At 42.0% G+C, this 15344-nt stretch overlaps 1 protein-coding gene across 1 annotated transcript in view; it reads left to right on the top strand.

The window, feature by feature from the left end:
• Positions 1-15344, top strand: part of CCDC167 (coiled-coil domain containing 167) — a 67889-nt gene that overhangs the window by 42253 nt on the left and 10292 nt on the right. Inside the window, exons 2-3 of the mRNA XM_060244878.1 lie at positions 5698-5792; positions 9509-9561. Of these exons, the coding sequence (XP_060100861.1) occupies positions 5698-5792; positions 9509-9561 (148 nt within the window). The remainder of the gene's footprint in view (positions 1-5697; positions 5793-9508; positions 9562-15344) is intronic.

The raw sequence follows: 15344 nt of genomic DNA, 5'->3' as shown, positions 1-15344 counted from the left end.
CATCTTCAGTATCTAATGATAACTTTATTACTTCTGTTCGCATAATTCATAATGGCTTTCTCTCATCTCCATATTTTTTATATTTTGACCAGGTATTTAACAAGTTTCTTCTTATATAGTGATGTGAAAAAAACCCATCCATCTTGTTTTACCCCTAATACATATAAGCATGCCAACCAAAAACATTTCCGTGACCTTCTAGAACCAATAATTTCTTGTTTAATTACGTTATCCATTCTTTAATCCACACCAAACATACTGCATCATGGTACAAGTTTAAATTCGGCAATTGAAAATCTCCCCTTTCTTTTGCATCAGTTAAAATTTTCATTTTAATTCTTGGTTTTTTCCCAGCCCATACAAATTCTCAGATCTTCCTTTGCCATTTACTAAATAGTTTATTGTCCTTCACAACTGGAATTGTTTGAAATAGGAACATCATTCTTGGTAGAACATTCATCTTGATTGCAGCAATTCTGCCCAGCATAGACCAGTTTATTCCATTTAATTAAATCTTCATCAGTTTTACGCCAAAGCTTCTCATAATTATTTTTATACAAGTCTATATTTTTCATGGTAATTTCCACACCTAAATATTTTACTTTCGCCGCAACTTCACATTCTGTTACCCTTTGTAATTCTTCCTGTTGGCTCTGTCATATTTTTACACAAAATTTTTGATTTTTCTTTATTTGCATAGAAACCAGCCAATTCTCCATATTCTTGTATCTTACGAAGCAGCATTGATGTTACATATATGGGATTTTCATTGATAAACATTACATTGTCAGCAAATGCTCTGTACTTGTAAGAAAAACCTTTTAATTTCAGTCCCTCTGTTTCCTTATCTTCTTGTATTTGCATAAGCAAAATCTCTAAAGTCATTATAAATATCAATGGAGATAGAGGGCAACCTTGTCTTGCTTGTTGTTCAGTGTATATTGCCTTAACCATTCTTATAAAATCTTCTCCTAATCCCAATTTCTCCATCACTGCAAACATAAAGTCCCAATTCACATTATCAAAAGCCTTCTCTGCATCTGCAAAGAATAATGCCAGATCTTTTTCAGGATGTTTCTCATAATATTCAACAATATCTATAACAGTTCTAATATTATCTCTGATTTGTCTCCTGGGAAGAAATCCTGCTTGCTCCTCTGTAATGAAATTATTCAAATGCTTTGAGTCGTTCTGCTAGTATCCTAGCATATATTTTATAGTCATTGTTAAGTAATGAAATTGGTTTTTAAAATTTTAGCATCTCTATCTTCTTTCGGTACCAACGAAATTACTACTTCCTTCCATGTATTTGGTATTTTCCCATCAATCCTTATAATATTCATCAGCTTCTGAAGTTCTGGTATTAACATCTCTACCGGGACTTTATAAAATTTTGCTGTAAAACCCTCTGGACTCGGTGCCTTTTCCATTTTCATTGAATTTATTGCAGCTTCCACTTCAGTTTTTTCAATTGGTTCATTTAAGACCTTTTCCATATTTTCTGTTAAGGGTTTTATTTAGATTTTCTGTAAATATGCATCTATTTTTCTTTTCTCCACCTTTTGACCTTGAAATAACTTAGCATAGTATTTATAAAATTCCCTTTTAATTCCTTCTTGGTCAACAATTTCTTTGCCTCCCAATACAATTTTATTGATAAATTTATTTTCCCTTTTTTTTTCATTTGCCAAGTATTTTCCAGGCTTATTTGCTCCTTCAAAGGATTTCTGTTGCGATCTCTTGAGTTTCCATTCTACTTCTTGGTTTAACAAATGTCTCAGTTGATTCTGTAATATTGTATTATTATCTTCTTTTTTCCTGGTCTTATTATCTTCTTTTTTCCCGGTCTTTTTTTAAGTTCCTTTTCTTTTTTTCCAATCTCTTTTTGAATGTCCAGCATTTGTTTCTCTTTGGCTCTCTTATCTTTGTTGTTCATTGTAATTAAAATACCTCTCATTACTGCTTTGTACGCATCCCACGCAGTTTGGAATTGAATGTCCTCCTTTTCATTTATCTGAAAGAACGCTTTAGTTTCTTTTTCTAGAGACACCACTATCTCTGTTTTCTGTAGCAAATTTATTCTCCATCTCCTAGTATTTTTCACACTTTTTGCCGACCACATCAATGGATTATGGTCAGTCCCAACTTTAGGAAGAATCTCTATTTTTTTGTCATAAGTCCAAGATCGTTTGTAGTCCATAGCATATCAATTCTTGAGAAAAAGTTATGCCTAGCTGAAAAGGAAGTATAATCACGCACCTTGGGATTAAATTTCCTCCATATATTTTCCAAATTTTCTTGTTTCACTAAATCAAAAAATGACTTTGGTAATTTCCCCTCATTATTTCTTTTTCCTGATCTATCCAAAGTATTTATAATTGTTCCATTGAAGTCTCCCATTACCATTATTTGTTCATAAGTCACTTGGTCTAATTGTTGCCCAATATCTTTAAAGAAAGCGTCTTTTGCCCCATTTGGGGCATACAGTCCCAATAACAACGAGTTTTTGTCATTCAACATCACTTCCACAGCTAAATATCTTCCATCATTGTCCTTAAAAATCAATTTTGGATCTAATTCTTGTTTAATATAGAAAATAACTCCCCTTTTTTTCTCCTTAGCCAATGAAAAAAATTCTTTACCCTATTGTTTATTACATAAAAATTTATAATCCACTTGTTTAATATGAACTACTTGTAAACAAATTATACTACATTTTTGTTTCTTGATCCAATGAAATGTAGCCTTTCTTTTTTGCAGTGAATTTAGTCCCATTTACGTTCCAAGATATTAATTTGTAATCCATAGCGATTCTTCTTTTATTCTGTATCCCCAAAACCCCTATTTTCTTCAAAAAAACCTCCTCAGTTCTTGTACATTTGTAATTGTAATCCTCTTTCCTCCATATTCAAAACTTAGACCTTCTGGCAATATCCATCTGTATCTCACTTCATTCTCCCGCAGCTTGTCAGTTAGTTTTTTATAACCTTTCTTGGCAACTCTTTCATGATTCTTACTCTGCTTCCATCAACTTCCAATGTAAAGGTAAGGTAAGGTAAGTTTTATTCTTATATCCCGCCCTCCCCCGCCAAAGGCGGGCTCAGGGCGGCTCAATGTTTCTTCAAATTGTTTACTTAAGATTTTTCCCACCATATCTCTTGACATAAATTTTATTACCACATCTCTTGGTAATTTATTTTTCTTGGCAAACAATTAATTTATATATATAGTCATAAAGATAGTTAGATTCATCAGGGTCCATCTCCAGAAATTCAGCAATGATTCGTATTATGTATGTCCTTAAATCAGTTCCTTCATTTTCAGGTACTCCTCTCAAACATATCTGGTTTTCCATTAACTTACAGTCCTGCAGAACTACTTTCTCCTGCAATTTATTAATAATGGAATCTTGATATTTCACTTTATTTTCAACCACATGTACTTTATTTAATGTTCCTTGTGAGTCCTTTCTGAGATCCTCGATTTCTTTTTTAATTTCTGTCTTCAACTCTTCTGCACTTGATTCTATATCTGTTTTTAATTCTTTAATTAATTGCTTATTATCAGTTATTAAGTTTTTCATCACTTTAACCAGTCTTGCCTCCATGGCATCCAGTTGATCTTGTATTTTTAGAGATTTTCCGTTTCTCAAGTGAACTGGTCCTTGCTCGTGTCAATTTCGGTCCCTGCTTGTGTTCAGACATTACTGTCTTCCCATTACATAAATAGGCTCTTAAGTTGATCTTGCCAAATTAAAATTAAACCACAGGGTCTTGTAGATTAGAAGATGCCCTTTTCAATGAGCCAAAAATTGCCGTTCTCAGGGCTTCCTAAGTCATTAATTTTTAGAGTTTTTAAAATGCACAAAATGGCATCCACGATTTTTCTAACCCTTTTGAAAGATTTTCCCTTTTTCTCCAGAAGGCCACCAAAATTAGTTCCAGTTATATAATCCAAAATGTTTCACTCTATAATTATAATATCTGCCGGCTCCACTGATTTTTAAAGTCCCATTCTTTTTTCTAAAAGTTGATCTCGCCAAATTAAAATTAAACCAGTTCAGCAACTCAGTGACGATGGGGATTTTTTTTTCAGAAACCGCAAGTATTCTAAACAATAATTGTTTTTCGTCTTATAACTTTGCTTCATAAATTCCAAAAGTCCCGAAATTACCCCCTTCTCTTCTTTACAACTTTAGAATATTGTAGTTAAGTCCAATTCTTAATCTTTATCTCAAATAAGATTGATTTTAGTTCCAGAATGATAGATAAAGATCTTTTTACCTTGCAACACAATATATCCTTCTTAACACCATTCTTTCCAGAGATAGATATTTAGATATTAGAATAGTCCAAAAAAAGCTTGAATCATGATGAATTTAAGTCAATTTAATGACCACGGAGACCCTCTGTAAACACTGGAATGCGATTCTTCGCCCAGGACTCTTCAAAGCCTAAAAGGAACCCCTCTGGAACTCGTCAGCCTAAGTAAATACCCTCAGAATTCTCCTAAGCATGTCTTGGCCTTTTCCCTCACTGAGACAAATAGGCAGCAGGTGTTGGGATCGCCTTCTTTGCCCAGAACAGAGGCTCTGGTCCACTCCTCTTTTGAGAAGCGGCTCAATTTTCCATGATCCAACTCCGGAAGTCCCTTTGAAAGGACTCCTTATCAGGTTGTCATGTTCCTTGGAAGTCTCCTGATAGTATGCTCTTGTATGTTTAAAGTCATCTCTGTAGAGAGGGAAAATGTATACACTATCAGTTCTGTGGTGCTTTGTCAGGTTTTGCTGAGAATACACAGATTGAAAAAGCTGCCATTTGATTCCCAAGGTGTGCACTTCTGCCAAATAAATACTCTTGTTCAACTCCTGGTATACACAGCTTTGAGTAGCCACAGATAGATGATGCATAGCTTATCTCCATCAGATCATGTCAACTGAAATCAAATGAAAAGATATATGCATGCTACTCAGTGGGGCCTAGATGAACATCACAGTGTAGAATCAGATGTGCATCCTCTTTAGCTGAGCATGTTGAAGCCCGGTTGTGTGTTGCTGAATTGGAGCATCTCTCTAGGTCATATGTGATGAGGTAACATAGCTGTGTAATATGAAGCAACCACTAGTATAAGCTTTTTTAAAAACTGCAAATGGCATCTGATGCTTACTTTAAAGGGGTTTTTTGAATGGGACATGATTAAGCTGTACTAATGCCTTTGTTAACATGCCCCTTGACACAGGGATTCCTGGAATATTTTATTAACAAGAATTTTTCTTTGTATGGGAGACATTTGTTCTCTGGTCCTTGTGTTATTGGCCCATGCCTCTGTTTCCAGGAGGACTACAGATTCTTCAAGCATGGTTCTTTGCATAAACCTACATGGGCATCTCATCTTATAAACAAATTGTGATTTGCTCATGATGCCAGACCACAACCCTGGAGTCTGTAGAAGGAAGATGTTTTTATCTTTCTGGAATAATCTGATATATTGCAAAGCACTAGGTATTAGATGGAAAGTAGTCTCATGTAGAGGCTAGTATCAAAAACTGATTGGCAACCAGGGTTTTTTTGGCGGGGGAGGGGGGGTGCAGTACCTAAATGAAGCATTGCCAGTCGTCAGAATCCCTTGTTTCCCCCAAATGGAAATGTTGGACATTTGATGAAAAGAGATTTGGGATGTTTTTATTATGTGTTTCAGATAGATAGCCTGGAAGAGAAGCTGTCCCATTGCAGAGAGGCCTTGGAAGAAGTGGATTTTAAACTACGGAGACAAGAACTGACTGCTGAGAGAAGGTATTACTGGGAATTCCAAGAGTACCTACAGACATCTGTTGCTTATGCAAACCGCTTGTTGGCAAGGTTTTTTGACTAGAAACAGCCCTGGATAGAGCATAGTTGGCGAGTTTTTCCTGGCTGAAGTTTCTTTTGAAAGGAGCTGGTTGTGAATACAGTTAGTAGAAGAAGAACTAAACTTGAATCTTGCCCTTCACTGCACCACAAACGTACTGAGAACCCTAATATGCATTTTCACCAGTGCTTCTTGGACCATTCTTCTGCTACTTTAGTTATTTTGTTCCCATTAACATTTGGAGATTGCTGATTAGTTAAATTTAAGTGCTTTGTCCACTCTGTGCAAAAGTAATTTTCCTCTCCTTTGTAACCTAGTGAATTGCTTTTTATCTACCGATCTCCTGGTGCCTAGAAATGCCAAATTTTGCAACATCTCAAAGGCTTTGTTGCCTTCATATATTACTGTTAGTCTTTTGCTGTATGTATCCAGCACCAACAGCATGCTAATTGCTGTGCAGAACATCACAGTGCCAAGTCAGGTTTCAGAGAAGTAGTTCTGGAGAAATTATATTCTGTGTTGATCTTTGCATAATTTATTATTGACCTTCTAGATGGGGGCAGGGAGAGGCAAGGAGCTGTGCAGGCTCTCTAACCCTCCTTTGGAATCACTGGGGATCTTAGGCTGGACCCTCTGCCAGACAAATGCCCAGTGGCTGGCAGTTTGCTTCAGAGAAGTGAAAAGGAGAGTGCTTAAGCCTTCCCCATGCTTTCTGCTTTTCCTGTGCAACCCTCACTGCAGCACTTACGCATGGCTGTGAGAAAGCAGGTGGAAAAAAGGGGAAGGAGAAAGCACTGTGCACTGTTTCTCTGCTGCAAATGACCACCACTTTCCACTGCTCTGTGGCCTTCTGCACCTCATGTGTAGCCTTGACAACTGTCAGCTAGCCCTTTGGCTTCCAAAATTTCATCAGGCATAATCGGCTCAACCCTTTCAAGCCTCTCTTTGGTCTTTGTGGACTAGAAGGGGGAGGAGCCAAGATTCTCAGGAAGGTGCCTTACAAAGATGAGGCAGCTATTTTCAAGCCCTCTTATCCTTCAGGTGCAGACATTGGTGCCCAATTTCACTGTTCTGAAACCATATGAAGAAAACTAGCTGTTGCTTTAGCATTGATGAAATTATTGGATCTCAGTTATTTAAAACAAATGTCTAGTAATTAATATTGGATTCCCAGCAGATGCAGTGATTAAGACCCAAGCTCTTCAGGCATGCTTTTAGAAGTGCCAAAATATTTCTGTCTTTCTCCTTTATAGCACCACTGCCTCTTAGTGTGTAGTGAGCATCTTAACTATGGCTTACTGCCTGTGGCTCAGTTCCTGTCTTAGGATGGAAGGAGAGATACACGCGGCCACCATAGTTCAGTATCCTGTTCCTTCTTTTGTTCAGAATATTAACAGAGAATGTTAAAAACACACACCATTTTCACACACAGCTTACCACGGGGTCACGTTCCTTTTCTCTCCGCAGCGTCCGTCGGATTTCCCATTATCTACGCCGAAGTTACAGGAAGTGCCGCGGCTTTTGCGTAGCAAACGTAAACCGCTAAAACCCAGTGGTAAGCTGTGTGCGAAAACGGTCACAGTCATTTCCCTTGCCTTATTGTCTATTGGCACCAAGAGCAGAGAAATGTCAAGCAGTTTGGGGTGGAGCTTACCGGAACTGCACTCTGGAAGCTCTGGTGTGGCTCCCAACGCTCTTGGAGCCCCTTATCCCACCCCTGCTTTAAAAGTGGAGGCGTATTTTTTGCAAGGCTCCCTTTTGCTTCCCCCTGCCTGCAAATGGGAGGGAGCAAAAAGGAAGCTCCTAATGCCTGCCCACCCCTTAAAGTGAGCAGCTGATGGGCGGACCCGCGTAGCTGCTAACTTTAAGAGGCAAGGAGTCATTGCAAGGCCCCCTTTCACTTCCTCCCACCTGCTAGTGAGAGGGAGAGAAAGGGAGGCGTCTAATGGCTGCCTACCTTCCAGCCTGTCTTTCTGTCTTGTCTGTCTGCCTTCCTTCCTATCATCTTTTTTTTTGTCTGTCTTCCTGTCATTTTTCTGTCCGGCTCTCTTCCTTCCTTTCATTTTTCTTTCTCACTCCTTTCTCCCCATCTGTTTTCTACCACTCCCTTCCTCTCATTCTTTCTCTGTCTCTCTTTCTGTCTTTTTTTTCATTCTGTCTCTTTCTTCTTTTCATTTTTCTTTCTCTTACTCTTCTCCATCATTTTCTACTTCTCCCTTCCTTTCTTTCATTTTTTCTGTTTCTCTGTCTTTCTCTCTTTTTCTTTTATTCTATCTTCCTTCCTCCATTTGTCTTTCTCTCTTTCAGTCCTTAGTGATGTTGGGGGCATGGCATATGCAAATGAGATATGCTAAGGAGCTCCAGCACCTCTTATTCTACAAAATGACCCCTGAGCAGTGTTGTGTGATGTTATGTCTCATTGTTGGTATTTAACTCAGTGTTGCAAGGCAAGGGTGGAAAAAGAGACTTGGTACAGCAGCCAACTCCATCTCTCTGGTAACATCCCTTCCGCCTTCAGTGAACACACATAGTCTACATGGGAGAGTTCTGGAGGCTTTGGCTTCCAGCTGAATTAGTTGGCTCCATTTCTTCCTAATTCCTAAGGCTTTCCCTTGTGCGATGGCTCCAAGGTTTCCCCTCCTGCACAGTAGCAGTTCAGTACTGCTTTAAAATATGCTGAGTTTGGCTTTTTCTAACATCTTGATGTCCCTATTTCTTCTTCCTTTGAAATACTTCTAAGACTCCTTCTTTTGCTTTACCCAACACTAACACATCCTGCATTCTCCCCTTAACTTGCTGTACAGTCTGGTTTGGCTCCATTTCCACCCCGGCTGCTGCTTTGCTCTCCAGGGAAACAACAAACCCTATTACACTCACTGCCTTTCCTCGCTATCCCACAGAGCCTGCTAGGAACTGGCAGATAATTTGCTGGTGCATGTTTATTTCCAGTCACACGGAAGCTGCTGTGTCCTTTGTGCTGTAATGGAGCCATTGCTGCAGGTGCTGCTTTGGGGTAATTTGTTTTGTTCTTATGCTCTTAAACTATGGATTAATTAATCATCTTGCCCAGCTAACAACACAAGCTTTGGGTTTGTTCTTCTCCTTGAAAAGCAAAAGGGAGCAAAATGCTGTGGCTGCATCACTAGATCTTCTACTGGAATGAGGCCTGCTTCCCACCACAAAGATACAGGGTTAGAGAAACAGGGTTGTGTTTCTGTTCATCGCTTGTGATAAATCACACATTAGATTCAGACCTTTCCTACACAGAAGTAACTTTTGTACTTGAAATGTCGTATTGTGTGAAGCAGCTCCAAGTCCAAGACATAGATTTTTAGATGCAAGAGAAAAGGGCAAGAATATTTCCTCAAAAGAGCTCCTCCAAAGACCAATTCATATGTTAATGAGCTGATGCATTAACTGAGCTCTTTGCTACCCCTCCACTTTGTTGTAGAAGCCTCTGGAAGGGAGCACACTTAGTCTGAGGTCTTTCTAATAGCAGACAAAGTGGTAAAGCTGTATCTGAATGGCACTATTTTAGACTGCAGGAGTCTGTAGCAGGGGAGACCACAAAGGCAGGGGTGGAGAGAGGAAAGACTCTTTTTGGAGTGTCTGCCCCCCCCCCCTCCACAGAGCATTAACAACCTTCCTTGCATCCTTGCAGAAAGTCACTGGAGGAGGAGAAAAACCTGCTAGCAGCCCAAGCTGAAAGCTACGGTAAGTGCATGAAGGAAGTTACCAGAGATACTGTTGTACCTCAAGGTGCACCCTAAAATCAGACACAGGGAAGGGAGACAGGATAAGTCTGAAACAATTAATTTCTCTGCTCTTGAGTTTGAAACAGTGGTTTTTTAGTAGACCCTTAACAGAGCTTTGTGGCACACCTGGTGGTTTGGGCCATAGAATGTTAAATTGTTCTGCAAGATCACACACTTTTTGCAGTAGTGTTCAAACTGTATACAATTCCATTTAGATCATGTAGCTTGGCTGGAGATACTTTTTTTTTTTAGAGTATCATTTAATATTTTAACTCAGTGAAGTTAAATGGGAGCAAGGAGTAACAGGTAAATGGAGCATGTCAGTCATAGAAAGGGATGGAAGGGACACTGTAGTGCTTGTTTCAGTGAGTAGTCATGTTGTTCTGCAATAGCACAGCCTGAACTGAGTAGTACAACAGCACCTTAGAGATGCACAAGATTTCCATGGTATGAATGTTCAGAAGTCAAAGCTCCTTTCATCAGATATTTTAGTGTTTGTGTTCTTTGTTTAGAAAAAGTGCTGAGCATTCTCTACCAGCTTTAAGTACAAACCGAATTAGTTTATTATTACCATCCCAGTGCTATGACTGGTTGCTGATGTTCCATATTGCTTCTTTAAGGTCAGGGGCTGATAGGAGCTTTGAAGCAGGTATGTCTCTTCTCCCAGACCATTCTCTTGACCAGGCTGTTTCACTGATCCAGAGGAAGTGGGGCTATAAAACTCTGGTGTAATGAAACCTATTTGCATGAGATAAAAAGAACACTTCCTCTCCTTTTAGTAATATTTATTGTATGCCATAAGATGCTTTTAATCCCAAGACTTGCTGAAAGTTTAGAAGTGCACTCTCTGTGTACTTCTTTACACAGAGAGTGTTTAAAATGTGGAATTCACTGCCAGAGGAATAAACAGCTTTAAAAGGGGATTAGCTAGATACATGGAGGATAGGTCTATTAGTGGCTACTAGTGTGAGAAACCTCCATGTTCAGAGGCACTAAACCTCTGAATCTCAGAGCCAGGAAGCAACATCAGGAGGAGGTCTCATCCTCAAAGCCCTACTTTTGGCCCTCCAGAGGAACTGGTTGGCCACTGTATGAGACAGGCTGCTGGACTAGATGGACCACTGGTCTGATCCAGCTGGGCTCTTCTTACGTTCTTATAAATGAGGGAATTAATTTTTTTTTAATCAAGGCCATTAACCCTCTTTGATAAGACCATCTGTAGGTCTACACCTTCAGGCAGAGAGGGCAAACACTGTTAAACCTAAGGAAAACCCATCTTACATTGCCTTGTACTAAACAGAAATGCAGAACAATCTGTCAGATTTCCACACTTCACTTGTCCATCAAAGGGAGCTGACTGTTCAGTAATTGGAAGGTTGGGGTAGCTTGCATGTGATACATTTCTGCAGGCCTTGATCTGGATGATATTTATCCAGGATTCTAAAGAGGAAGAAACAATTTTACAAATGCTAGTCTTACAAGTTTTGGGTGCCCCCTGGTGAGAAAAATGAGATGCTTACACTCATGGTGGCTGAAGCCTGACATAAAATAGCTTCTAGATAAGAACATTCCTGTTGTTATATTGTTTTATCTTATTTTAGGCAGAGAGGAGTGGATTAGTGTCAGGGAAGTAACCTGGATAGACCTTTTGGTGGAGGCAGCTACAACCATTGATTTAGCAAGCAAGAAGAGGCTTATTTGTGAACATGCCTGGTCTGGCACTTTTAGGTCTTATACTTGGCAGATCTGAAGATCACAGCCTAAAACATCTTTCCTCTTCCTCTACTTAAAAAGAAAACACAACCAACTTGATGAAATGTTTTAGAGAACTCTAAAGCTTGCAGAGTTTTGTGTCATTTTGGCTGTTCCTAAGGAAAGGCATTGCATAGCTTATCTTTTGGGGTTTGACAGGTAAAATTACAATGAGTAATTAGTTAAAGACTGCAGCAAGTAGCACCATGACAAAGTTAATGCAGCCTGATTATGAGAAACAGAGTCCCAAGTATAAAATTCAAATGTCTTTCCCCATAGCTTGTACACTTTGTGGGGAAAGTGGTATTTTCACAGCTCTCAGTATTCCGTGATTACACCAGAAATTGCTGAGTGTGTTGGTAATTGCAACAACAGTGATATGTTACTTCCCCTTTCATTTATTCTGCCTGGTTGTATTGTGAGTCCTCCTTGTTATTATACTTTATCGTTTTAAAGTGTATTGGAGGGGATGGGGAAGTCTGGTGAAATGCTGCAAGAATATCTTCTTTCCCTCTATCTGCCCAGCCCTCCTGCAAAGCTTGAAATCTTTGGATACTAAAATCTTGTCACTAGATCTGTGAATAGACAAGACAGATCTTTCTACACATCTGAAAAGGGTGCTCGTTTTGCAGAAAGAACTGAAATATAAAAAAATGCATGGGTTTTTTAAAAAAAATTATGATGATAAAAGAAGGACCTGTAGCTTTAAGCTAGGGATTCCCTCTGTTCCTTGGCAACTATAGATCTTCTTCGTGGTCTCTGTGCTTCACACTCATGGAATAGAGCGCCTGTGCCGATCCCCGAATCGGTACCTGAAAAGCCCGAGATTTTTCCACGCTCGGCACCAATGGGCATGCGCAGGCATCGCAATACGCATGCTCACCAGCACCAGCACGGGGATCCCGCCAGTTCCTTTCTGACCGCTGCACGGAGAGGTTTGCCTTTCGTGTCCCTGGTCGGTGAGATATTGGTTTTTTGCCTTATAGTTGTATATAGCCCTTGTTGTTTTTTTCTTAGTGTAGATAGATAGATAGTTAGTTTTAGATAGTTTTTTAAAAAAAGTTTGTGTGTGATTGTTGGACTGCCCTTCGGGACCTTTCCCCCCGTTTGTTTCCCCCAAAATTTTTCCCCTCAGAGGACTCTGGGGAGGTTTTTGCGACTGGCGTCTATGGAAAGTCGTTGGGGTTTTTTCAAATGCTGCCGCTCTTGTGGGAAGAAGATTGCCCCCCCAGACGGCCATTCTCTGTGTCTTCTCTGCTTGGGTGAAGCGCACCGCGTGGAGTCCTGCCCACACTATCTCCGCTTCTCCAAGCAAACGAGGAAGAACCGGGCAGTGCGGCTTTCGGCTGCTTTAACTGAATCAGTACTCCGCCCTCAGAAATCTGCATCGGGCTCGTCGGCATCGACCATGGCGGACATTCTGGCCCCAACGGTCACATCGGCCAATGTGACACCGGTCTTGACCGATATGCCGATCGAGCGAGGCTCCTCCACAAAACGATCCCATGAAGAATCAGTGGACACGCCTGCGAAGAAGCGTCGGGATGACTCGGGGACCCGAGCATCCGTACTGAAGAAGGCCAAGTCCAAAGAGAAGTGGAAGAGGTCCCGCACTCCATCGCCTTCTTGCGACGTTTTGTCACCAATGACTTCTGCTCCGCCGAGGAAGATCCTGGCGTCCCCGTGCCACAGCCCATCGGCATCGAGAGGCAGTATTCAGCAACCCCATCTCTTGATGTCTGAGCAGGAGATCGACCTCACTCAGTGATCTTTGTCTTCCGGGTCGTGGCGACGTAGTGGGAGTGGTTCGATCTCCGAAGTAGAGGCATCGGCGCCAATGGACCCGTCTACCCTGATGGAACCTAGAGGCAGACGGGAGCTAGAGCCTTCCATGGCACCACGCCGTTTCCCACCGCTACCACCGTGGGAGCAGCGTCAGTGGCCGCCCACCTATCCGTACCCTTACCTTCCATATCAGTGTTTTCCACCGAAGGAGTTTGCGGAGTGGGATCAACAATCGGAGGCATCCTATATGTCGAGGCTTTCGCACCATTCCCAAAGGCCATCGGCATCGATCCCTCCGGAGAGGCACATCGCCCCAGCGACTGAAACTCATCAGTGACCATCGACATCGACCCGTTCGCCCATCTGGGAATCGACGCCAATCCTCTCCGAGCACTCTATGCAGAGGGAGTCTTCCTCGTCAGACTCAGAGCGGTACCGACAACCAGGAATGTGCTCTGGAGCCTTCGCCAGTGTCCCATACGGCCGAGGATCTTCCTATCTCACCATTGGAGGATCTGAAGTCCTATGGCGAACTGGTGAAGAGGATGACAACCTCCCTCTCCCTGCCTGTGACGCAACCACAACCCATCGTGGATGATAATGTCTTTGACATTATGCAAAGGGACACATCCACAGCAATCACTTTGCCGGTCACCAAAGTGATTCTGCAGGCAGTCAAGGAGCCCTGGAAGAAACCATCTTCTACGCCGGTGTCATCTAGAAGGCTGGACCACATGTGTAGGATCCAGGAGGCGGGTGCTGAGTTCCTTTTCGTCCACCCGAAACCGAACTCAGTGGTCGTCTCTTTTACTTCCAAAGCATGTAAGGTCCACTCATCCCCACCTGACAAGGAGGGGAAAAAGCTGGACAATATGGGAAGAAAGGTCTACTCTGCAGGGGCCCTAGGAGTAAAGGTATCTAACTATGCTGCTTGCATGGCTAGATACCAATCATCTGTATGGGAACAACTCACCCCTCTCCTCTCTTCCCTGAGAGAAGACAAAAAGGCTGCTGCTAGGAAGCTGCAGAAATAAGGCTTTGCTGTGGCCAAGCAACAATTGGCTGCAGCAAAGCACATGGTGGATGTGTCCGCAAAGACCATCACGTCCGCTGTGTGCATTTGTCGGCACTCATGGCTAAGGTCAACAGCTCTGCAGCAAGATACTAGAGCCTTTGTTGAGGACTTGCCCTTTGAGGAGGATGGCCTTTTCAACACTACCAAGGACAGTGCACTGCAGGAAATAGATAAGAGCCTGAAGACCTCCAGGAACCTGGGCGTGCAGGCCACCTCCAGAGCTCCCAAGGCGAAGCAGTGGCACAAACCATGGGCCAAGAAGCCTTATCAAAAGTTCTCGCCCGAACAGCAATGGCGACCTCGTTCCACCCAGCCTGACAGCAGACCATCGTACTCAGGCAACAATAGGAACCGTTATGGCTCTCAGGCCACTGGCAAATCCAAGGGTGCTTGCCCTCAAAAGCAGGGCCTTTGACTTTCTCGTGGCACGCGTCATCATCCCTACTGGTTCAACATCTATCCGCCTCCGCCCTTTCCTACCTGCCTGGGAGTTGATCTCTACAGACAGGTGGGCTCTGTCCATCATAGAAGAGGGCTACAAAATAGAGTTTGCTCAGATTCCAAACCAATTCATGGTGACCACCACTCCCCCTTCCCCACCTCTGCTGGCAGAGGTGAACAACCTCCTACAGAAACAAGCCATAGAAAGAGTTCCGATGGAGGCCAGGACGGGAGGTTTTTACTCTCGCTACTTCCTGGTCCCCAAGAGGGACGGGGGCTTAAGACCAATTATGGATCTTCGGAATCTGAACAAATTTATTCTGTGCCAGAAGTTCAGAATGTCCACGCTGCAAACAATCCTGCCCCTCATCAATCAGGGGGACTGGATGGCGACCCTGGACCTCAAAGATGCCTACTTTCACGTCAGCATCCATCTGGCGTTCAGGCGTTTCCTTCGGTTTGCAGTGGATTCCCAACACTTCCAGTTCAAAGCCCTTCCATTCAGCCTGTCCACTGCACCTCAGGTGTTTACGAAGATGATGAGTGTTGTGGCTGCCCATCTCCATCTCCAGGGAGTTCCCAACACTTCCAATTCAAAGCCCTTCCATTCAGCCTGTCCACTGCACCTCAGGTGTTTACGAAGATGATGAGTGTTGTGGCTGCCCATCTCCATCTCCAGGGAGTTGTCG

This window comes from Heteronotia binoei, chromosome 1 (genome assembly GCF_032191835.1).
Source record: "Heteronotia binoei isolate CCM8104 ecotype False Entrance Well chromosome 1, APGP_CSIRO_Hbin_v1, whole genome shotgun sequence".
Taxonomy (NCBI): domain Eukaryota; kingdom Metazoa; phylum Chordata; class Lepidosauria; order Squamata; family Gekkonidae; genus Heteronotia; species Heteronotia binoei.
Note: the sequence above shows the minus strand (reverse complement) of the source record. Positions and strands in the feature narration are given on the sequence as shown.